This window comes from Lithobates pipiens, unplaced genomic scaffold (genome assembly GCF_037356315.1).
Source record: "Lithobates pipiens isolate NorthernLeopardFrog02 unplaced genomic scaffold, aLitPip1_a1.2 Scaffold_1, whole genome shotgun sequence".
Lineage (NCBI taxonomy): Eukaryota > Metazoa > Chordata > Amphibia > Anura > Ranidae > Lithobates > Lithobates pipiens.
This window is the reverse complement of record NW_027507685.1, coordinates 141,920,946-141,946,440: the sequence shown is the minus strand read 5'-3', so window position 1 is coordinate 141,946,440 and position 25,495 is coordinate 141,920,946. Positions and strand designations below refer to the sequence as shown.

Sequence of the window (25,495 nt, the reverse complement as noted above, 5' to 3'; positions counted from 1 at the left end):
AAAAAAGTGCTCTGCTCAGGAAGGGGGTAAAAACTTTCGGGGGCGGAAGTGGTTAGATATCTCTGCCCTGTCAGATATAGAGACAATAGCACTGGCTCCAAGAGGGGACCATTTCCTCCAAATGAGGGGCGTGGCTGTTTTAGGATAAATCATTCAGTGCTGGAATCAGTGAACAGAATCTTTATTATCTGCTACGTTTTCTCCCAGCACAGTAACGCGTCCACTCCCCATATAGCAGGAGACACCGACCCATCAGGCATTACCATGGTAACCACCAAATCACATGACCGCTTCCACTCTGATTCAACTTTCCTCGAGCGCCCTCTGCTGTTTGCCTTGTACAGCGGCCTCTCGTCACATGACCCGCAGACTGAGCTAATCGAGCCGTGAACTCTTCAGACGTTACGAATCGCATGTGAAGAACAGCTGAGCGGCAGGCAAGTGTGATGAATGGCGGCGGTCTTATGCATGAATGGTTTTCTGCTGCACCTCTCTCTGTAGGATGTCTATAGGATGATGGAGCATGGTGACAGCCGCAGTTCACATCCTCACAGACTGACAGCATGGTGAACGAATCTCCCTGAATCCCTCCATCTCTGGCTGGGAACTATTCCTGTCTCTGTGTAACTGAATGTAGGAGGGGAGGGATTACTACAACTGGAGCCGCTGGGCATAGAAACCAATCAGCTACTCGATTTAATTTCCAAAGCTTAATTAAAAAAGCTAGAGCTAGAAGCTGCTTGGTTACTCTGCCCAGTTGTAGTCAGTCCCCTTCATCAGTGTCTTCATATCGCTGGTAAAGCTGAGCGCTCCTGTCTAACCACTTGCTTTTTCTGGCACTTTTTAAATTTGGTATTTTTTTTGCTAGTAAAAAGATGCTGCTTGCAGGACTTTTTTGTAATGTCCTGCAAGCGCTCCCCCCCAGTGTGAAAGCACTCGGGCTCTCACACTGGGCTGCAGGGGAGGCACTTTACAGGTGCTATTTTTAGCCCTTTAGTGCCTGAAAAACACCTTTCACACTGGGACGGTGCGGGTGCCGGCGGTAAAATGGCGATATTTTTAGCGCCGCTTTGCCATCGTTTTAGCAGTAATATTCGGCCGCTAATGGGGCAGTTTTTCCCTGCTAGCGGCCGAGAGAGAGAGAGAGAGAGAATTTAAACCACCACAAAGCACTGCTGCAGCGGCAGTATAGCCACGCTGCCCCATTCATTTCAATGGGCGGGAGCGGTATACACACCGCTCCAAAGATGCTGCTAGCAGGAATACCGTCCTGCCAGCGCACCATTCCAGTGTGAAAGCCCTCAGGGCTTTCTCTTCTGGAGACGTTGCCTCGTCACTGTCTCCGCTCACTATGACAGAACACGTGGCGTGCGGCTACTTATATAGGGACATCACCTGATGATGTCCCTGCCCATTATGATGTCACAGTCCCAGAGGATGCTGGGACTGTGAGGGGTCGGGATCCGGGGGCCCCCTTATCAAAGGGGGCTCCCGGATTCCGATAAGCCCCCCTGCCCGCAGACCCAGACAACCTACGGCCAGGGTTGTCGGGAAGAGGCCCTTGTCCTCATCAACATGGGGACAAGGTGCTTTGGGTTGGTGGGCCGTGAGATCCCCCCTTCCCCAAGGCACCCCCCCATTTTGAGGGCACGCGGCCTGGTACGGCTCAAGAGGGGGGGCGCCCTTTCCTGGCTGGCTGGGTAGCGTGCTCGTATAAAGGTCTGGTATGCATCTGGGGGGGTTCCCCTTAGAATCCATACCAGGCCTGGTATGCTCTCGGAGGGGAACCCACGCCAAATTTTTTTAATAAATTTGGCGTGGAGTTCCCTCTTGAGAGCTGATAATTCTGTGAGAGTCTCCTCCATATAGACGGAGATCCGACTTGTAGGCGACCTTCATTGAGATCAATGGGTACCAGTCGCCTACAAGTCGGATTGAAGTAGCACAGGAACCTTTTCTGAAGTCGGAGCAACTTCAGTAGCGTGCACTAAGACGACTCTCATTCACTTACATTGATTTTTACATGTTGGCCGACCTGAGGCGACTAGGGGCGACCTGAAGTCGGATCTGAGTCGCCCCTGTGTGAACCGGCTCTTAAAGTGACACCAAAGATTTAAAAAACAAAAACAAATAACAAACATTTCCTACTTACCTCCACTATGCTGCTCGTTTTGCACAGAGTGGCCCCAAACCTGCTTTTCTGGGGTCCCTCAGTGGCTCTCTCTGCTCCTCCCCACATCAGATAACCCCTTGGGAGACGCGTTCCCCCCGGGGGATTACCATGTTGATGAGCTCCCGAATCCAGCATTCTGCGCCTATAGAGGCCAAATGGACTCTGCCCCTCCCCTCGCATCATTAGATTTGATTGATAGCAGCACAGCCATTGGCTCCCGCTGCTGTCAATCTATCCAATCAAGAGCCGAGAACCTCGGGCAGAGAGAGTGCTTCGAGGGTTCAGGTAAGTAAAATGGGGGGGCGGGGGGCGGTCACTGCCAGGTGTTTTTTCAATTTAATGTATAGGATATATTAAGGTGAGAAAATGTGAACCTTTACAACCCCTTTTAAAGCATCAGCATACCAAGACATTTTGGACAATTTCATGCTTCCAACTTTGTGGGAATAGTTTGGGGATGGTCCTTTCCTGTTTCAACATGACTGCGCACCAATGCACAAAGCAAGGTCCATAAAGACATGGACAATATAGTATATGTCCAGAGAGTGAATGGTTTAAAACAAGCTTGTTAGTAACAAACCATGAGCTTGTTACTGTTTTTGTTTATTTGATTTCCGACTGTCGTGTAAAAATTATCCAAGCGCTGCTCAGCCATTCAGAGGAAGCCTTGTGTTTTATTAATGAATACAAGGCTTCCTGTGACTGGCTGAGCAGAGCTCTGCCCAACAGAATTTTTTTCTTGGTAGCAGAAGGGAAGTCCCGGTACCGCTACCAGAACACAGCGCTGCATAGTTTATGTAACTGATGCTATGTATAATTGGTGCAGAGCTGGCAGCAGGTGCATTTATTAGTGAAGGAAATTTGTTATGGTTGCTTCATAACATGGAGGCAAGTTTTGAGGCCTCCAAATTTCAGCTGCGGGCTGAACTAGAGAGAATTGAGCCATGTATGGCGGTCTTTAGGCTTTAAATCCTGCTAGGTAATAGCTGTGTGAAAAGCTGACAGAACATAGCAGACTGTTATCATTTAGTGGTATGTACAGAATCTGCCTTAGGCAATGCATTTTTTTTCAACTGAATCCCTTTTTTTTTCCTCTCCTGCAGGATGTAAATTCTTCTTCCTTGTTATCCTCTTTGTCTTCTCTCTCTATTTGATTTCCATTTTCCTCTTTGTCTCTGCTCCTTGCTTTCTCTTTCATATAGCTTGTCCCCTAATCCACTCTTGTCCATCTTGTGCCGCCTCCATGCGGGATGTCGGACCTTCGGAAGTCTCCTTTTGTAGTAACCTTAGAAATAAACCTGATCCTGGTGGCTCTGACAGCGGTAGGGGTTCTGAGCCGACTGTGGAATCTTTCTTACCCCCAGGCAGTGGTGTAAGTATTTTCTCCTGGTCTTGAGGTGTACCTTCTGTATTAAAGCTGAACTTCAGGCAAATAACTAAATACACAGGTGAAATGCATACATGTGAACGCTCTTACAATCCCAAATTCAAAAACGTTAGGACTCTAAAATCTAAAATAAAACTTGAATGAAACTAAAATCTACATAAAAACAGAATGCAGTGATGTGCAAATCTCATGAACCCATATTTTTTCACATTAAAAAATAGAAAACATATCAAAGGTTTAACCACTAGCCGACCAAGTCGTCATAGCTATACGTCGCTCCTTTAAGACATAATAGCAAGCGAGCATGTGTCGGCGGGCACTATCGATCGCTTGTGACAGAACGAGAATGGGTGTGTGTGTGTGTGTGTGTGTGTGTGTGTGTGTAAACACACAAATCTCCAGGGGCGTGGCCAAGATGGCAACCAGCTAGGACGTGTTTGCAGAGAGCTCCGCACCTGGCAGGCTATTTATCCGGTATTTAGGGACATATATCTCTCCCCGTGGGCCGGTGAAGCGGTGGTGAGGCTCGGGGATGCGCAGGGGTAGCTCCGGTTCCCATAGGAAGAAGCACACGGTCCCGGGAACCCCGCCGGGAACTCCGCTACAGACCCGCGCGGCACGCGGGCAGGCCTACACCAACATGGCGTCTCAAACGGACCACGCTGACACGCCACCGATGGGTGATGATCAATTCCAAGCTCTTATGCAAGCGATCACTGGTTGCCAGACTACCCTAACCACTAAGATAGAGCAGATACAGCTCGACATGGGGCTTATCCGGCGAGATATGGATAAACACCGGGAGCGGCTTGCCGAGGTGGAGCGGAGGGTTGGAGACGTGGACGATGTTACCCGCGACCATGATGCCTCCCTCCGTACCCTGCAGGTGCGGGTGAAGGCGCTGGAATCCAGGGCCGAGGACCACGAGAACAGGAATAGGAGGAACAACCTGAGGTTGGTGGGCCTCCCGGAAGGGTCGGAGGGTCGTGACACCGAAGCCTTTACCGAACGTTTGTTACGTACACTTCTCCCGCTCGCTGAGTTCTCCCCTCATTTTGTCGTGGAACGAGCGCACAGAATGCCGTCGGTTCGTGGCCCACCGGGCGCCCCGCCACGCACGTTTATTTTCCGCCTTTTGAATTTTAGAGACAGAGATTTGGTTCTTCGGGAGGCGAGGAAGGTGGGAGACCTGCGCTTTGAAAATGCTAAATTAATGCTCTTTCCTGATTATTCTGTGGAGACGCAGAGGCAACGCAGGACATTCGACCAAGTCAAGGCCCAGCTGCGCACCAAAGGTCTCAAGTACAACATGATGTTCCCCGCGAAACTCAGAGTGATTGACGGAGAATCCGTTCGTTTCTTTACCGCCCCGAGTGAGGCCTCCAGATGGATTGATTCCCTTCCCCAGCAGAGATAATTTTTTGATGGTGACTACCTGACTGGGGTCCACAAGCATCACAAGCTATGCCCAGTGTTAAGCGGATCGAACTTCCCCCCCCCCCCAGCTCTGTCCCTCCATTTCGGAACTTGGAGGGCAGGTCGGAGTGCCCCTCTCCTTTTCATTACTGGTGTTGGGCAGGGGGCGAGGAGCCGACCTGATATTCTGATGCTCTTTAGGGGGGGTCTACGGGTTCATGTCCTCATATTTCTGTCTAACGGGCCTTTTCTCTAGTTTATACCCGGGGGGGTTTGCGTGACTACTTCTGGATGTGAATATACTGTACTGATGATGCTGGACCCCGCTACTCCGATGTTGTCGTCCTGTTGGATGAGTTGTTACTAAGAATGAGCCCTTGGAACATTCCAAGAGAATCTTGCACTTCAATTGGAGGCGCTACATACACTACGATTTGTTCCCTTTTGTCTTGTTTTTTCTTTTCCTTTGCCTCCAGGAAGCGGCTGCGCTGGAGTTTGTCTACTCTGCGCAGGAGACTCTGTCCTAGGTGTGCTGGTTGATACGCACCGCCCCCACGGGAGATTTCTCCTTTAAATGGGTTTGATTATGTTTGGTTTGGGTTCTCAAACACCCTGGGGCTGTTCTTCTGGGGTGTGGGGTGGGAAGGGAGGGGAGTTCTGGTTTTTTTTCTGTTTTTTTTGTTGTCTTTTTGTTACATGCTTTCATGTTTTCTGGTATAGACAGCGCTACTATAATGAATGTACAAGGTATATCATTGCATTACTTAAGATGAGATATTTATGCCCCGACCCTGGTCGGGTGGTCGTATCCGATGGTCCCCCCTGCCCTTCCAGATTATGGCTCCGTTGAAGATCCTCTCCTGGAACGTTAGGGGGCTTAACCAGAAGATTAAACGCTCTCTTGTTTTTGACTACATGAAAAAATATGTTCCGCATATCTGTATTCTTCAGGAGACGCACCTAGTGGGGGGAAGGATTATGGGATTGAAGAGGCCCTGGATGGGACACCACTACCATGCCACATACTCCGGCTATGCCCGGGGGGTTAGCGTCCTTATCCACAGGTCCCTTAATTTTGAGCCTCTTGATATTGTCACAGATAAGGACGGGAGATACGTACTGGTCCATGCCACAATAGACATGATAGAAATGGTGCTGGTGGGTCTTTATATGCCTCCTCCTGCGGATCTGTCTCTACTACATAAACTGACTGCCCTGATAGCCCAATTCCAGACTGACAATGTGGTTATAGCAGGGGACTTTAATATTCCTCCTAACCCTTCTCTGGATAGGTTGACGCCTGACCGGGCCACAGACTCTCCAGTTTCTCGCTGGGCACAGGTGTTTGGGCTGGAGGATGTCTGGAGGTGGAAACACCCATCAGATCGCCAGTTCACGTGCCACTCCTCCTCCCACAACACACTCTCCCGTATTGACCTAGTCTATGCTGGTGCCCCCATGCTTCCCAGGGTCCTTGGAATAGAGTTGCTTCCTCGGGGCATCTCTGACCACTCCCCACTGCTGTGTACATTGCAAACCTCTACCCCTCAGAGGGATAGACTATGGCGTTTGTCTAGGTACTGGATTGAGCATCCCACCATTGCCTTTGAGATGGGCGGTGAAATCCGGGGATTTTGGGCCTCAAATGTTGGCACGGCTTCTGGGGGGATGGTCTGGGATGCCTTCAAGGCCTATATGAGGGGGTGCTACCTCTCCTCCATTGGTCGGGAGCGCAGGAATGATAAGATCACGGTAGAGGAGGCAGAGGCCAGGGCCCAGGAACTGGAGACCCGGTTCACCCTCACGGGTAACCCGCTCACGGCTCAGGATATGAAAGTAGCGTATAGAGAGGTGGTGCTCCTTAGGGTGGCTAAAACAAGCAAACGTCAACTGGCTCAGACGCAGAGGATTTTTGAACAGGGCGAAAAGACGGGGAGATTGTTGGCCTGGATCTCGAGGGAGCAGGCCCCAATCTCCACTATCCCTCGAATACAGAATAGTGCTGGGACACTGGTGACGGATCCCCTTGCCATTAACGCTTGCTTTGCAGAGTTCTACTCCGCCCTTTATTCATCTAGGGTGCAATACTCAGCACAGGAGTTAAGTGCCTTTTTGGAGGGGGTGACACTCCCTGCCCTTACTCCTGAGGCCAGGGACGGTCTGGACTCCCTGATCACTCTGGCGGAAGTCCGGGTGGCGATGGGGTCCATGCAGCCGGGGAAGACCCCTGGGGAGGATGGGATACCCCCGGAATTTTATAAGTATTATCTAGAGGAGATGTCAGTTAGAATGCATGATATGCTCACCGGGTCCCTTCGGGAGGAGGAACTCCCTCCATCTATGGCACAAGCCATCATAGTGGTGATCCCTAAACCTGGGAAGGACCCCCAGCTGTGCTCGTCATACCGACCCATTTCCCTACTCAACGCGGACGCGAAAGTGCTGACCAAAATCCTTGCCAGGCGACTGAACGAGGTTATACTTACCTTGATCCATGAGGATCAGTCTGGCTTTATGCCAGGAAAGGGGACAGATATTAATATTCGCAGGCTCTTTACTGTTATGGCCTCGGGGGATGCAGAATGTGGGGAGGAGGTTGTGGTCTCCCTAGACGCGGAGAAGGCCTTTGATTCTGTGGAGTGGGACTATTTGTGGGCAGTCCTCCATAGATTTGGATTCGGTCCAGCCTTTATCTCCTGGGTCAGGGCGGTGTACAGAGCTCCCACGGCCAGAGTGCGTACGGGTGCGGTCCTCTCCCCGCTCTTTCCCCTCCATAGGGGAACCAGGCAGGGGTGCCCACTGTCCCCGGGGCTTTTTGCACTGGCAATTGAACCTATGGCGGCTATTCTCCGCTCCTCTCCTGAGGTTCGGGGTATTGTCCGGGGTCCTTTGCAGGAAAAAGTTTCGTTATACGCTGATGATACCCTGTTGTATCTCAAGGACGACGGAGCCTCCCTACAGGCGGCACTGTCGCATATAGACCGGTTTGGACAGTTCTCGGGTATACGTATAAACTGGGCGAAGTCAATTCTATTCCCACTACATGATGGTGAGGGTGGTTCCCGAGTAGATGGGCAACTGCAGAGGGTTTCTCAATTTAAATATCTAGGGGTGGAAATACACAGAGACCTGAAACAATTTATTACCCTTAACCTGAGTCCGGTGGTTGCCCAGTTGACCCAGAGGTGTACTGGGTGGAGGTCCTTGCCGCTTTCGCCAGTGGGACGGGTCAATTTAATCAAAATGTCGGTCCTTCCTCGGTTTACCTATCTCTTCCGTCAGACCCCAGTCCACATCCCGCTTAGATTTTTTAAGAAATTAGATGGCATTGTTTCGTCCTTCGTCTGGAATGGGAGGCCCCCTAGAATAGCTAAAACAACCCTCCAGCGGCCCCTTGTGAGGGGCGGTCTGGCACTGCCCTGTTTTCTGAAATATTACTGGGCGGCAGTCCTAGTGACTGTCCGGTGGTGGCTCTCCGAGGGCCCGGTCAACCCTGCGTCCTCGTTGGAGGCGGCGTTGTTGGGCTCTTATGCGGAACTCAGGAACCTGATCTATAGGGGACCACGATCTAACCCTGGGATAACCCTCCCGATGCGTACGACGCTTAAAATATGGGATCTGGTGAACAAAAGGTTGGTGGGCGCAGGGGTGTGGGCCCCGGGGACTCCCCTTTGGGGGAACCCCCGCTTGCCCCACTTTCAATCCATCCCGGACCCGATTGTTTGGGCCAGGCATGGAGTTACAACACTGGGGGACATAGTGTCCCAGGGGCAGCTACTCTCCTTTGATGCTATTAAACAGGCCAGGGACCTCCCGAACCATATGTTTTTCAGATTCCTGCAGTTGCGACACGCCTTCCGTTCTCAATTCCCATCTAGAGCGACTCTTGGGGTGTCGGCGGTGGAGGAGGCGCTTGGTCCTGAGGGGGGAGGGACGCGCACGCTGTCCGTGGTGTATGCCGCGCTGACCGTATCGGAGGAGACTAGGATCTCCCATTTGTTTGAGCTCTGGCAAGGCGACATTCCGGAGCTTACTGAGGAGGACTGGGAGGAGGGTTTACAGCAATACCTGACCCTTGCGATTTCTGCAAGGGACAGGTTTATACAATTGAAGTTCCTCCACCGGGTATATTTTTCACCGGCACGCCTGGCAAGGATTTACCCTGACCGATTGACTACCTGCCCCAGATGCAAAGAAGATGATGCTGACTTTTTTCACATGGTCTGGTCCTGCCCTGGGGTAGTGGGATTTTGGAGAGGGGTCCTGGCCGATATTAATGCAGTGGGGGAGCTTACGATTCCACTTAGCCCGATACCTCTCCTGCTGGGTATCTGTGATTTTCTGGATATCTCCTGGGGGAAGAAACTGTTTATTTTTTACACTACACTCTATGCGAGGAAAGCCATACTACTGCAATGGAATCAACCTCTCCCTCCTACTAAACAACTGTGGCAGTCCCTGGTGAACGCGGCTTTGCCGCTCTACAAACTTACATATCTGGGCAGGAACTGCCCTGGGAAATTTGGGAAGATTTGGGCGGCATGGGTTGAGGCGAAGCATTTGACCATTACTTAGGCTAGGGGGAGGGGAGGGGGGGGGGTTTTTCCCTTTTTTTTTTTTTTTTGTAATCTCTGTGGTTTTCTTTTTTGTATGGTGGGGGGAGGTCTCGGGGGGGCTTTATATTTTATGCTGCAATGATTAGTGACTCTACACATTGCTAAGAAATATCTGTGTTTATATGTGATACACTTGATTATCTGTCTACTCATAATATGTATGTACTTGGCTGACGCATGTCTGTTTTCTGTTTTTTTATTTCTTTATTTTTTTTGTGTTTGAAACATAAATAAAAATTCTTTGTTAAAAAAAAAAAAAAAAAACACACAAATCTCCATTCTGACAGAGGAGAGACAGATCGTCTGTTCCTATTCAGGAACAGCGATATGTCTTCTCCTCCAGTCTGTCCCATCCTCCCCACAGTTAGAAACACACATGAGGGAACACGTTTAACCCCTTGAATGCCCCCTAGTGTTAATCCCTTCCATATCAGTGACATTTACACAGTAATCCGTGCATTTGTATAGCACTGATCGCTGTATAAATGTCAATGTCCCAAAAAATGTCAAGTGTCCGAACTGAATGTCGCAGTCCTGCTAAAAATCGCAGCTCATCGCCATTACTAGTACAAAAAAATAGTAATAATAAAAATGCCATAAATCTAAACCCTATTTTGTAGACACTATAATTTTTGTGCAAACCAATCAATATACACTTATTGTGATTTTTTTTTTTTTTGTGGTTACATATTTTTTACCAAAAATATGTAGTAGAATACATATTGGCTTAAACTGATTAAGAAATTTGTTTAAAAAAAAAAGAAATTGGGATATTTATTATAGTAAAAATATATAGTGTTGTATTTTTTTTTTTTTTTTGCTTTTTTTCAAAAATGTCGGCTTTTTTTGTTTATAGCGCAAAAAATAAAAACCGCAGAGGTGATTAAATACCACGAAAAGAAAGCTCTATTTGTGGGGAAAAAAGGACACAAATTTTGTTTGGGTATAAGGTCATACGACTGCGCAATTGTCAGTTAAATCGCCACAGTGCCGTAGCACAAAAAATGGCCTGGTCATTAAGGGGGCAAATCCTTCCGGTCCTTAAGTAGTTAAAGAAAATCAGTAATTTTGCCACTAGCCCTTGTAGAGCTCAGTGCCTATAGTGCTGTGTACCCCAGTGAGGACCTGTCTTCCTTTGTGACCCCCTTCTGCCAGGGTGTGTGTCAACAAAACAGTTTTTTACGTCCCACTTGCATGAGGCTAGCGGCTTACAGGGCAACTCCACTTTCATGGAACAAAAAAATATTGCCCTCCGCCATGTCGCAGTCCTGATAAAAATCGCAGATCGCTGCCATTACTAGTAAAAAAAAAAAAAATTGTTATGATAAAAATGACATAAATCTATCCTCCTATTTTTTAGACGCTATAACATTTGCGCAAACCAATCAATATACACTTATTGCGATTTACTTTTGTTAATCAAAAATATGTTGAAGAATACATATTGGCCTAAACTGATGAAGATTTTTTTATTATAGCAAAATTAGTACAAAATATTGTGTTTTTTATTTTTTTTCAAAACTGCCTCTCTTTTTTGTTTTATAGCGCAAAAAATAGACCGCAGAGGTGAGCAAATGCCACCAAAAGAAAGCTCTATTTGTGAGGAAAAAAAGGATGTCAATTTTGTTTGGGTACAACGTGGCACGACTGTGCAATTGTCAGTTAAAGCGACGCAGTGCCGTATCACAAAAAATGGCCTGGTCAGGAAGGGGGCAAATCCTTCCGGGGCTGAAGGGGTTAAACTGAGGAAATGTATTTAAAGTGATTATAAAGGCTTTTTTCCTTTTTAAGCAAAAAAAAATAAAAAATGGCTGTAAAGGTCTTCCTTGCCACATGTTTTCACAATGGCTTTTAGCGCTCTTCCGCATTAAGGTAAAAAAAAAACCCTCTCATGTTTTGCTCCTCCCAGCACCCACTAAATACTTACCTGAGCCGGATCTCAATCCAGCACTGTGCCCGAGGGAGCTGCTGTCTCTGGCTCAGACAGCAGCGGGAACCATTGGCAGACACAGGTGGCACAACTCAGGATCTGGCCTGCAGGTGTGCCACCATAGGAAAAGGCTTCCTATGGGGGCACACCCAGAAGAGGAAAACCTAGAAGTGCAGGCGGGGGGCCCATGAAGAGGAGGATTGGGGCTGCTTTGTGCAAAACCATTACAGAGAGCAGGTAAGCATAAACCCGTTTGCTTTATATAAAAAAAGGTAATTTTAAAATTGATGGCAGCAACATATTTTAAAAAAGTTGGGACAACACCATGCTTGCCACGGTGTAGCATTCCCTTTTCTTTTAACATTACTCTGTAAACATTTGGGAACTGAGGAGACCAGTTGGTGAAGTTTTGAGAGAGGAATGTTCTCCCATTCTTGCCTGATATAGTATTCTAACTGCTCAACAGTCCTGTGTCTTCTTTTTCGAATTTTGCACTTTAAGATGCACCAAATATTTTCAACTGGTGAAAGGTCTGGACTGCGGGGAGACCAATTAAGCATCCGGACTCTTGCTGGTAACATAGCTACAGTATACCATTTGGAATTGTCCTGCTGAAATATGCAAGGCTTTTCCTGAAGAAAACATCTGGGAGGGAGCATATTCTGCTCTAAAACCTGGATATATCTTTCTGCATTGATGCTGCTCAATCCATACACGCTAATGCACCCTCATACCATCAGAGATTCAGACTTTTGAACTGAGCGCTAATAACAAGCTGGGAGGTCCCTCTCTTCTTTAATGGGAAACGGAAAATAAACTGCGCTTGTGATAAGACAAATTACAGCTGCAACAATCAAGTGAGATATTATCACAATAAAGAATGAATGAAAACAATATATACCGTATGTTGCGCAAAATAAAATAAAACGTCAAGTGAGTCCAAAGAGTCCTGAACGTGACATAAAATAAGTGCATTTTCACTGTTGTGTCTAGAGGTCGACCGATATGGGTTTTTCTCTAGCCGATGCCGATATTTAGAAATCGTGGCGGCCGATGGCCGATATATGATGCTGATTTTTTTTTTTTTTTATATATTTTTTTTTTTTTGGCCCGATATGTTAGGCCGATTTATTTATTTATTTTTTACTTTTTTTTTTTTTTCCCCTTTCATCTCATAAAATCTAAGTTGGACACCTTTCACACTGGGGCGTTTTTCAGGCGATTTTGGGCTAAAAATAGCGCCTGTAAATTGCCTTCAAAACGGCTCCCCTGCAGTCTGTGTGAAAGCCCGAGTGCTTTCACAATGAGGAGATGCGCTGGCAGGACGTTAAAAAAAAAAAAATAAAAAATCCTGCAAGCAGCATCTTTGGAGCGGTGTAAACCGCTCCTCCACCACTCCTGCCCATTAAAATGAATGGTCACCAGTGCTGAAGCACATGCAATGCGATTTTGCAGCAGTGCTTCACTGCCCCGCTAGCAGCCGAATAGCGGGGCTAAAATGACGGCAAATCGCTGCTAAAACTTGCAGCATTTTACCGTCAACGCCTGCCCGATCCAGTGTGAAAGCAGCCTTAATAAGTGATGCAGAAAATTTCTTACACATTTATTAAACAAAACAAACCTCCAATCACTTCACTTGTATGTATAATTTAGATTTAAAAAAAAAAAACTATTTATTAAATACACAAAAACAGGTACTCAAAACTTTTGGACGAAAAAAAAGGCCTCACTTGCATTTGAAAGACCTCTGCGCAAATACCGCGTCACATAAAATATTGCAACAACCGCTATTTTATTCCCTAGGGTCTCTGCTAAAAAAATATATATAATTTTTGGGGCTTTTGAGTGATTTTCTAGCAGAAAATACTGGATTTTTACTTGTAAGCAACAAGTGTCAGAAAAGATTTAGTCTTTAAATGGTTAAACTGAGAACTTCTACACAGGGAGTTCAGCCCATTGAAGAAGAAACATTGTATCACTTTGATCTTTTCTTGGCAGCCTGCCCAGAGAGGAGGAAAGTCCTTCACTAATGTCTTCAGACAACTTACATTAATGATAGGGGCGCTAGTGCAGATGTAAATAACAAAAAAAATGTGAAAAAAAGTGACAATCATAAAACATCTAAAATAATCCACACCATATCACAAAGCTGCAATAAACAACAAAAAATGCAAACAAAGTAAATAAAGTCCCACATTCAGGTAATGGAACTCCAAAGTCCAAAAATAAATGTGATTTTTTCAGCGAAAAACTCCTTCTGAATCCATAAATCGGAAAAAATTGAAATCTTCTATAACGTGATAAACCGTCCCTTCACCAAACAATTTATGGATAAGGAAAAACAACACCCCACTTTTAAAGATAAAGATGTCTTCTTACCAGATGCTGTTGACTACTTTAATTAAAAAGATAGTCAAATAGGCTTATGCAGGTTGATTCCCTGCTGACATGGAATGTGATGGACCTCGTATGGACAGAAGCTTCTTCCTCATAGGCTCAGATAGGTCATAAAAAAAGCCAAACAAAATTCCATAGCATAATACCGTTTAATCATAAAATCAATTTAAAAAACATAAGGCCAAGTGGCTGCTTACATGTGTAGGTGCCCAACCTGGCACTGGGGCTGCTTACTTAAAACAACAATTTCGTAATGGATACGTAGTTCCTCGTGGTGTAAGGCGTGCGTTCCACCGAAGGGCAGCCGATGACCAAGGACGACCGGAACTAGACGTAAACGAACGTGACTGGATACCGCCTCGACGTACGTTTCGTTTGACACGTCATCAGGAAGCGTACCCAGTAACAAAAGTCAATGTTCTTTATAGTGTCTTGATTAATCCATAGACCAATCACGAAACACTAAATTTGATGCGCAGCCTCAGTCCCACTTAAGGCTAACAACAATAATGATTCCTTAAAACATAACTAAAAAAATAATAAACATTTCGAACATATTACTCCCAAAACGAAGGGATGAGTTATATATTCTAAAATAAAAAAGTTTTTTTATAGAGAAATATAAGAAGGAATGTACTTATAATCAAATGGAATTGTCCATTGGAAAAAAAGGGGAGCAAGTTCCTTGCAATTTGTAAATTGACCACTAGATGTCAGTCTAAAGACCAGAAATATTCTAACTTTAGCAAGAATTAGAAGTATTAAATCAGGGTTTAAAATTTGCACCTAATAAAGATGTGAACAAGTTTGAATTATTTGTTGATATCGAGAAATACGTGAGGAAACTTAATATTAAAAAACATTTCATTAACCCTAATATGGGGACTAGCGCCCCTACCACTGAGTCTTTATATGTACATAGTGGGTTAAAAAATAATTCTGTCTTTAATCCTAAGAAAGGAACGCATCACCACATAGAAGTGTTTAAAAATATGGTTCAACAAGATGTGAGGAATTTAGAAATTAAAAGACAGGCTAAAAATAAAACCATATGGGAAAGCATAAAAATGATAGAGGAAAATAAACAGATAGTGATAAGAGCGGCAGATAAAGGGGGAGGCCTCGTGATATTATCCCGAGACTATTATTATCAGGAAATGGGACGATTATTAAATGACACCCACACCTACAAAAAATTAAACAGTGACCCGACGCCAAAAATAAAAACATTATTGATAGAGTGGGTAACTGAGGGCCTATATAAAGATATTTTAAATCAAAAAGAAGCAGATTATCTCATACCACACGCTCCCAAAATTCCGGTTATGTATATTTTACCAAAAATACACAAAAATAATGAAAGACCTCCAGGTCGACCTATAATAAGCGGGATAGAGTCCCTGTTAGCCAGGCTGGGAGAATATCTAGATGGTTTTTTTAAACCACTAGTGAGAAATAGTCCCTCGTATTTAAAAGACAGCAGAGATCTGTTAGTACTTTTACAGGATTTGGTGGCATCAGAAGATATTATTATGATTACGGTAGATATTGAGTCACTCTATACTAACATCCAGCATAAAGATGCACTTACAGCAACAAAGTGGGCACTAACAAAAGAATCTGAATTAAAAAAGGCCCAGACAAATTACCTGATCAGAGGCCTAGATCTTGCTATAACCAATAATTTTTTTTGGGCCAACAATGAGTATTACAATCAAGTATCAGGAGTGGCCATGGGAGCGCGCTATGCTCCCAGCGTAGCCAATATTGTCCTTAATAAATGGGAATCAGAAACCATCTATAAAAACATGCATAAATCTCTTGTTTTTTATAAAAGATATATAGATGATGCAATTCTCTTTTGGAGAGGTACTTTAGAGAGCTTCAAAGACTTCTTGAGCAATATGAATGCTAATCAATATTGCCTGAAGTTTACAGCTGAATTCAGTAAGGTGCAGGTGAACTTCCTGGACCTTACTATTACAAAAAAGCACAATAAGTTTGTGACTAAAACCTATTTTAAAGTCACTGACAGAAATGGGTATGTGCCCACACATAGCTGCCACCATCCACAGTGGATAGGGGCTGTTCCAAAAGGACAGTATATGCGATTAAAACGGAATTGTGAGGAGGAGTCAGATTTCCACTCACAAGCTAAAGTGCTAACTAGTAGGTTCTTGGAAAAAGGTTACTCACAAAAAACTTTAGAGAAAGTGGTAACACAGGTGTCACAGATAGATAGAAAATCTTTATTGGTATCAAAGGTTAAAACTGAACATCAAGGAGTAATACCTTTTGTGACAGGGTTTAATAGGCAATATAGACAAGTTGAAACCATTTTTAAAAAATATTGGCCCATTTTACAACGTGATAAAGATCTGGCCTCGATCATTCCCCAGAATCCTAAATTTATTTACAGAAGGGCACCGAGTTTGAGAAACCAATTAGCTCCTAATGTTCCGGACCCCCCAAAAAAACTTGTAACCTTCCTTGATGGATCCGGCTTCCATTATTGCACTAGATGCAAAGCCTGCAAGACCACCAGAGGACCCGGTTCATCAAGGAAGATTACTCAGTTTCAATCTCAAGTCACTAAACTGGATTACAAAATCAAACCACTAATTACATGTAACTCAGACCATGTAACCTATGTGCTTGAATGCCCTTGTTCTATGCAGTATGTAGGTCGAACTACTAGACAGCTAAGAATTAGAATTAATGAACATCTTACAAATATTAAAAAAGGGTTTCCCAATCATAGCGTGTCTAGACATTTTAAAACACATCATGATAGCGATCCTTCACTCTGTAAATTTTATGGGATCGATAAGATCTCAAGACATTGGCGAGGAACCCATATGACAAGGGAAATATCAAAGAACGAAACGAAGTGGATATATAATTTACAGACTATGCAACCCCTAGGAATGAATATAGAGCTCGATCTAAATTGCTTTCTGTCCAATGATTAAAAAGTTTCCCATTCTTCTTATTTTCAACCTTTTTTTAGAGTTACTTGGTGTTCTCTTCTGCCTGTTGAGTTTGGTTGATATTCCCTCACATCTGGCAGATAGAGACAAGGCCGGATTTCTGGCAGTAGGATATTCAGGAATTTTTTATATATAAAAATTTTTTTTTATATATATGTATTTTTCAAGAATTATCTAATTATTAATTACAAAAAATTGCCCGCCCCCCCCTTTTTTTGTCTTCTATGTCTGGCTAAAGTTAGAATATTTCTGGTCTTTAGACTGACATCTAGTGGTCAATTTACAAATTGCAAGGAACTTGCTCCCCTTTTTTTCCAATGGACAATTCCATTTGATTATAAGTACATTCCTTCTTATATTTCTCTATAAAAAAACTTTTTTATTTTAGAATATATAACTCATCCCTTCGTTTTGGGAGTAATATGTTCGAAATGTTTATTATTTTTTTAGTTATGTTTTAAGGAATCATTATTGTTGTTAGCCTTAAGTGGGACTGAGGCTGCGCATCAAATTTAGTGTTTCGTGATTGGTCTATGGATTAATCAAGACACTATAAAGAACATTGACTTTTGTTACTGGGTACGCTTCCTGATGACGTGTCAAACGAAACGTACGTCGAGGCGGTATCCAGTCACGTTCGTTTACGTCTAGTTCCGGTCGTCCTTGGTCATCGGCTGCCCTTCGGTGGAACGCACGCCTTACACCACGAGGAACTACGTATCCATTACGAAATTGTTGTTTTAAGTAAGCAGCCCCAGTGCCAGGTTGGGCACCTACACATGTAAGCAGCCACTTGGCCTTATGTTTTTTAAATTGATTTTATGATTAAACGGTATTATGCTATGGAATTTTGTTTGGCTTTTTTTATGACCTATCTGAGCCTATGAGGAAGAAGCTTCTGTCCATACGAGGTCCATCACATTCCATGTCAGCAGGGAATCAACCTGCATAAGCCTATTTGACTATCTTTTTAATTAAAGTAGTCAACAGCATCTGGTAAGAAGACATCTTTATCTTTAAAAGTGGGGTGTTGTTTTTCCTTATCCATAAATTGTTTGGTGAAGGGACGGTTTATCACGTTATAGAAGATTTCAATTTTTTCCGATTTATGGATTCAGAAGGAGTTTTTCGCTGAAAAAATCACATTTATTTTTGGACTTTGGAGTTCCATTACCTGAATGTGGGACTTTATTTACTTTGTTTGCATTTTTTGTTGTTTATTGCAGCTTTGTGATATGGTGTGGATTATTTTAGATGTTTTATGATTGTCACTTTTTTTCACATTTTTTTTGTTATTTACATCTGCACTAGCGCCCCTATCATTAGTATATTTCCAGTATGACAAGTTTTTCCTTGTTTTTTTAGGGAGCAGCTATTAGTTATTTATTTTTCACTGATTATTGATCAAATTCACGATTATTTTTAGTGGCGCGGAGTTTAATAATCGCTGTTTATCAGCTATTTTGTTCACAGACAACTTACATTGACTTCTATTACAGAAGTCTTTTGCAAGTCACCTGAACATGTAATCGGCTTTTTTATCAGCACAATCGGCCGATGCCGATTAATTGAAAAATGCCAAATATCGGCCGATATATCGGTCGACCTCTAGTTGTGTCACCAACTTCCTCCACCTTGTGAGACCACCACCAATAATCAAGATGTGCCCTTACCAGAAAGCATTGACCGCCTATTACAGGAGGTCAATATAGGCTTGTGTATCTGGGATACTCCAAATCTGTAGTGTGGTCCACTTAGCAAAACCTCCAATCGGCCAACGGTGGACCTCATTACAGATCTGGAGTATCCCAGATACACATCCTATATCGACCTCCCATAATAGGCGGTCAGTGCTCTCTGGTAGATTTTACAGAGCAACCCAACTTTTTTGGAATTGGGGTTGTGTATGCCAAAGCATTTGTAATGTTGTCCACCTACTTTTGTGATTATTATTATTAATAATATCTATCTCTCTTTTATATATATATATTTTTTTTTATGTATGTATGTATGTATGTACGTATGTATGTATGCAGTGCGGCAAAAAAGTATTTAGTCTGCCACCAATTGTGCAAGTTCTCCCACTTAAAAAGATGAGAGAGGCCTTTAACTGTCATCATAGGTATACCTCAACTATGAGAGGCAAAATGTGGAAACAAATCCAGACAATCATATTGTCTGTCTGATTTTTTTTTTTTTTTTTTTTTTTTAAAGAATTTATTTGCAAATTATGGTGGAAAATAAGTATTTGGTCAATATCAAAAGTTCATCTCAATACTTTGTTATATATCCTTTGTTGGCAATGACAGAGGTTATACGTTTTCTGTAAGTCTTCACAAGGTTGTCACACACTGTTGCTGGTATGTTGGCCCATTCCTCCCTGCAGATCTCCTCTAGAGCAGTGATGTTTTGGGGCTGTCGCTGGGCAACACAGACTTTCAACTGCCTCCAAAGGTTTTCTATGGGGTTGAGATCTGGAGACTGGCTAGGCCACTCCGGGACCTTGAAATGCTTCTTACGAAGCCCCTACTTCTTTTCCCGGGCGGTGTGTTTGGGAACATTGTCATGCTGAAAGACCCAGCCACGTTTCATCTTCAATGTCCTTGCTGATGGGAAGAGGTTTGCACTCAAAATCTCACGATACATGGCCCCATTCGTTCTTTCATGTACACGGATCAGTTGCCCTGTTCCCTTTTCTGGGAAACAGCCCCAAAGCATGATGTTGCCACCCCCATGCTTCACAGTAAGTATGGTGTTCTTTGGTTGCAACTAAGCATTCTCTCTCCTCCAAACATGACGAGTTGTGTTTCTACCAAACAGTTCTCCTTTAGTTTCATCTGACCATATGACATTCTCCCAATCCTCTTCTGGATCATCCAAATGCTCTCTAGCAAACCTCAGAAATCTACTGGCTTAAGCAGGGGGACATGTCCGGCACTGCAGGATCTGAGTCCCTGGCGGCATAGTGTGTTACTGATGGTAGCCTTTGTTACGTTGGTCCCAGCTCTCTGCAGGTCATTCACTAGGTCCCCCCCGTGTGGTTCTGGGATTTTTGCTCACCGTTCTTGTGATCATTTTGACCCCACGGGGTGAGATCTTGCATGGAGCCCCAGATCAAGGAAGATTATCTGTTGTCTTGTATGTCTTCCATTTTCTAATTATTGCTCCCACAGTTGATTTCCTCACACCAAGCTGCTTGCCTATTGCAGGTTCAGTCTTCCCAGCCTGGTGCAAGTCTACAATTTTGGTGTCCTTCGACAGCTCTTTGGTCTTCACCATAGTGGAGTTTGGAGCGTGACTGTTTGAGGTTGTGGACAGGTGTCTTTTATACTGAAAACAAGTTCAAACAGGTGCCATTAATACAGGTAATGAGTGGAGGACAGAGGAGCCTCTTAACCACTTGCCGCCCGCCCTATAACAAAATGACGGTGGCAAAGGGGTTTCATAATCCTGATCGGACGTCATATGACGTGATCAGGATTATGAGCCGCTGCGCGCCCCCAGGGGCGTTCATCATGGCGATCATTGTTGCGGGGTGTCAGTCTGACACCCTGCAACTACGATCTCGGTAAAGAGTCTCCGATGGAGACTCTTTACCACTTGATCAGCCGTGTCCAATCACGGCTGATCACAGTGTAAATAGGAAGAGCCAGTGATCGGCTTTTCCTCACTCGCGTCTGTCAGACGCGAGTAGAGGAGAGACGATCGGCTGCTCCTCTGACAGGGGGGGCCTGTGCTGATCGATTATCAGCACAGTCCCCCCGAGGATGCCCACACTGGACCACCAGGGATGCCCAGGATAAGGTATGCCACCCTAGACCACCAGGGATTCCAGTCAGTGCCACAATGGATGCCAATCAGTGCCCATAATGGATGCCAATCAGTGCCCACAATGGGTATCACTGGCATTCATTATTGTTTGGCACTGATTGGCATCCATTAGTACAGTATATTATAATAAAATACCGCCTATCAGTGCCCATCCGTGCCACCTATCAGTGCCCATCCGTGCCACCTATCAGTGCCCATCCGTGCCACCTATCAGTGCCCATCCGTGCCCACCTGTGCCGCCTATCCATGCCCACCTGTGCCGCCTATCCATGCCAGCTATCAGTGCCAATTTGTGCCACCTATCAGTGCCCATCCGTGTCGCCCATCAGTACTGCCCATCAGTGCCACATATCAGTGTCCATCAATGCCACCTCATCAGTGCCACTTTATTGGTGCCACCTCATCGGTGCCCATCAGTGCTGCCTTATCAGTGCCCATTAGTGAAGGAGAAAATTTACAAAGTTTTGAAACTGAAACCAAAAAAACAAACATTTTTTTCAAAATTTTCGTTTTTTTGTTATTTGTTTAGCAAAAAATAAAAACCGCAGGGGTGATCAAATACCACCAAAGAAAGCTCTATTTGTGGGAAAAAAATGATAAAAATTTCATTTGGGTACAGTGTCGCATGACCGCGCAATTGTCATTCAAAGTGCGACAGCACTGAAAGCTCAAAATTGTTCTGGGCAGGAAGGTGTTTAAGTGCCCGGTATTGAAGTGGTTAAAGAAGAAAACACAGGTCTGTGAGAGGCAGAAAGTGACCAAATACTTATTTTCCACCATAATTTGCAAATAAATTGTTTTTAAAAATCGGACAATGTGATTGTCTGGATTTGTTTCCACATTTTGTGTCTCATAGTTGAGGTATACCTATACCACTATGTATGTGTAAAAATTATATATATATATATATATATATATATATACACACACACACATCCTGTATGAGAAAATACTCACATTATCTCACAAAATGAGTACACCCCTCACATTTTTGTAAATAATTTTTTTTTTTATATCTTTTCATCTGACAACACTGGAGAAAAAACAATTATTAAATTATGTCACCATGAAATGGCTGTCATGGACATAAAACATGATACACTATGCCTCATCCCTAAATAATATAGAACAATATAGAGACCACAGAAAATTTGACTTTTTTGGCACCATATCGAACACACAAAATCGTATGTATGCCCACACACTATTTTGGGTTAATACTATCTAATGTTTTTAATTTAGTTTTTTATCCATTTTCTAATAAAAGACAATATTTACAAATGCATACAATTTTGTGTTTTCGATACGGTTCCATTATCTGTGGTCTCCATTTTGTTCTGTAACACTGAAGAAAAGACCATACAGTGGTCAGAGTGTCATGGTCTTGGGCTGCATTAGTGCTGTCAGCACTAGGGAACTACAGTTTGTTGAGGGAACCATGAATGCCAACATGTACTGTGACATACTAAAGCAGAGCCTGATCCCCCCTTCCTTTGGAGACTGGGCTGCAGAGCAGTATTCCAAGACGACCACTTCCTTGCTAAAGAAGCCGAGGGTAAAGGGGATGGACTGGCCAAGCATGTCTCCAGACCTAAACCCTATTGAGCATCTGTGAGGCATCTTCAAATGGAAGGTGGAGGAGCGCAAGGTCTCCAACATCCACCAGCTCTGTGAGTGTGTCATGGAGGAGTAGAAGAGGACTCCAGTGGCAACCTGTGAATCTCTGAACTCCATGCCCAAGTGGGTTAAGGCAGTGCTGGAAAATTATGGTGGCCACACAAAATATTGACACTTTGGACATTTTCACTTAGGGGTGTACTTGCTTTTGTTGCCAGCGATTTAGACATTAATGACTGTGTGTTGAGTTATTTTGAGGGGACAGAAAATTTACACTGTTATACAAGCTGTACACTCACTACTTTACATTTTAGCAAAGTGTCCTTTCTTCAGTGTTGTCACATGAAAAGATAGAATAAAATATTTTCAAAAATGTGAGGGGTGTACTAACTTTTGTTAGATTGTGTGTGTGTGTGTGTGTGTGTGTGTGTGTGTGTGTGTGTGTATGTATATATATATATATATATATATATATATATATCTCCTGCAGACTTTGCAAGATTTCCCACTTACAAAGAAATGAAAGGTCCATAATTTTTATCATAGGTGTAATGTAAATGATAGAGACAGAATTTCAACCAAAAAAAACACAAAACAAATGCTGTAAATTAAGTTGCAGTTTAGTGAGTAAAATAAGTACCATATTTGATCCCCAAGCAAACCATGACTTAGTACTTGGTGGAGAAAACCCTTGTTGTCAAGCACAGAGCTAAGACATTTATTGTAGTTTGTTACCAGGTTTGCACACCTCTTAGGAGGGATTGTGGTCCACTCTTCTTTACAGATCTCTAAATCCTTAAGGTTTTTTTTGGCTGTCTCATGGCAATTTGAAGTTTCAGCTCCCTCCATACATTTTCTATAGGATTAAGATCTGGAAACTGATTAGGCCACTCCATAACCTTAATTTGCTTCTTCTTGTGCCACTCCTTTGTTACCTTGGCTTAATGTTTTGGGTCATTGTCATGCTGAAAGACCCTTTCACAACCCATCTTCAGTGTTTTGGTTGAGGAAAGAAGGTTCTTACCCAAGAATTTACAATACTTGTCCCTGTCCATTTGCCCCTCCAATGTGGCAAAGTCAGCTTGTATCTTTATTAGAGAAACAGCCCCAAAATATTATGTTTCTACCTCCGTGTGTGACTGTAGGGATGGTGTTTTTTAGGGTCAAAGTCAGCATTTTTCTTCCTCCAAACACGGCGAGTCCAATTAATGCCAAACAGCTCAATTTTGTTCTCATCTGACCACAGCACTTTCTCCCAATCCTTCTCTAAATCATTAGATTTTTAATGGCATGACTGTACATGTGCTTTCTTGAGAAGGGGGATTCGCCTTGTTTGGAGGAAGAAAAATGCTGACTATGACCCTAGGAATACCATCCCTGCAGTCAAGCATGGAGTTGGAAACATTATGCTGAGGGGCTGTTTCTCTGCTAAAGGTACAGGCCAACTTTGCCGCATTGAGGGGCCAATGGATGGGGCCACGTATTGTAAAATCTTGGATGAGAACCTTCTTCCCTCAGCCAAAACACAAATGATGGGTCATGGATGGGTCTTTTAGCATGACAATGACCCAAAATATACTGCCAAGGCAACAAAGGAGTGGCTCACGAAGAAGCACATTAAGGTCAGGGAATGACCTAGCCAGACTCCAGACCTTAAAGAAGTATTTAAAAAAAAAAAAATTGTTATTTATACTTGGATGGATGCAGCATCAGTCTCCCGGGGCCTCTACACTGAGAACCGGTTGTTCGAACAGCACCAATCGCTTGCTTCTAAAAGCTCCCCTAGCAGAGAGCTGGTTACTGTGAGTCAGCGGCTCTCTGCTCTTCCTTCTCTCTCACTGGAGTACTGGGCTGTGGAGGGGGCTTGCTGTGAGGCTGAGCCAGGTGTTTGTCCAGGGATCTAAGCAGATCCCGACTCCATGGTCATGATGATGCGGAGACTGGACCATCTGTGTGACATCAGCTGAGAGCGGACCTCAGCCTGCTCTCTGCTGCTGCATTTGGATGATCCAGCCTGCTCTCTGCTGAAAACGTTGGCCCGGTCTTCTGCGTCATCTTCTTCCCTCTTCTCTTCCTCCGATGTTGACACAACACTCTCTACCGCTGTAATGCTGTGCGAGCGGTGTGCAACGACTTATAGGCATGGGGCGTGGTCATCGGGGGATGTCGCACCCCATGCTTATATAAGTCGTTGCGCACCGCTCACACAGCATTATAGCGCCGTGTCAACATCGAAGGAAGAGAAGAGGGAAGAAGATGACGCAGAAGACCAGGTCAACGCTAGCAAAAGAGCTGGACGAAGATAGCGGAGGAGCCTGGCAGAAGAACCGGAGACCTGGAGAAGAGGCCAGAGAGTGGGAGAAGAGGCCCCCGAAATCGGAAGAAGCCCCCTGGAGCTGCCTAATAAATTACTTTAAAAACCTGTCTAGTGTGTTTTGCCCCATACTCATTCACATAGGGTGGGGGGCAGGGATCTGAAAACTACATGTCAGTCTAAGGCCTGCCATTGACAGTGCAAATGTCTTTCCTGCAACGGAAAGACAAAGACACAGACACTAGCATGACAGGCAGGAAGGAGGGGGTGAGGAGGAGGGGCGGCAGAGAGCAGGGCAGCGTATGACGGAGGGATGCACTTTTACCATGGTGGTCATGGCTCAGCAGCCATGATTTTCATGGTCTGTTTAGAGAGGGGCATACAGGAAGTTGAGGGTTCAGGGGTTCTTTTTTTTTTTTTTTTTTTTTTTTTTTACAGTTTAGAGGGGGTCAGATTACACAGCACAATCTCTATGCTGTTTAATCTGCTTTAAGTGACCAAGAAATCTATTTTTTTTCTGATTGAAAAACGCTTTAAGGCTGTAGTCAGACTGGTGCAAATTGTATGAGGGTTTCCCGTATTAAAATTTTGTATGTCAGGAGACTCTGACCCACCTCTCAATGGAGCCGATTCACACAGCTCCAGGACGGTCGTGCGGCTGTTTGCAGAAGAGTCCTGTGTGTCTTCTGGTCTGTTTCAGGTGCAAATTCAGCCAAAAATTGGGACCAAATTTGCACCTGAAACGGTAAACAGGGACACCCCAAACCCCCTCCTGCAAACTGCTCCGCACACACTGGGAACCCAGCCTAAGTGAGGAAGGAATT

At 44.3% G+C, this 25,495-nt stretch overlaps 1 protein-coding gene across 1 annotated transcript in view; it reads left to right on the top strand.

Annotated features, from left to right (window-relative positions):
• Positions 1–346: 346 nt before the first annotated feature.
• Positions 347–25,495, top strand: part of POMT1 (protein O-mannosyltransferase 1) — a 133,433-nt gene continuing 108,284 nt past the window's right edge. Inside the window, exons 1-2 of the mRNA XM_077477944.1 lie at positions 347–437; positions 3,277–3,545. Coding sequence (XP_077334070.1) covers positions 3,424–3,545 — 122 coding nt within the window. The 5' untranslated portion in view covers positions 347–437; positions 3,277–3,423. The remainder of the gene's footprint in view (positions 438–3,276; positions 3,546–25,495) is intronic.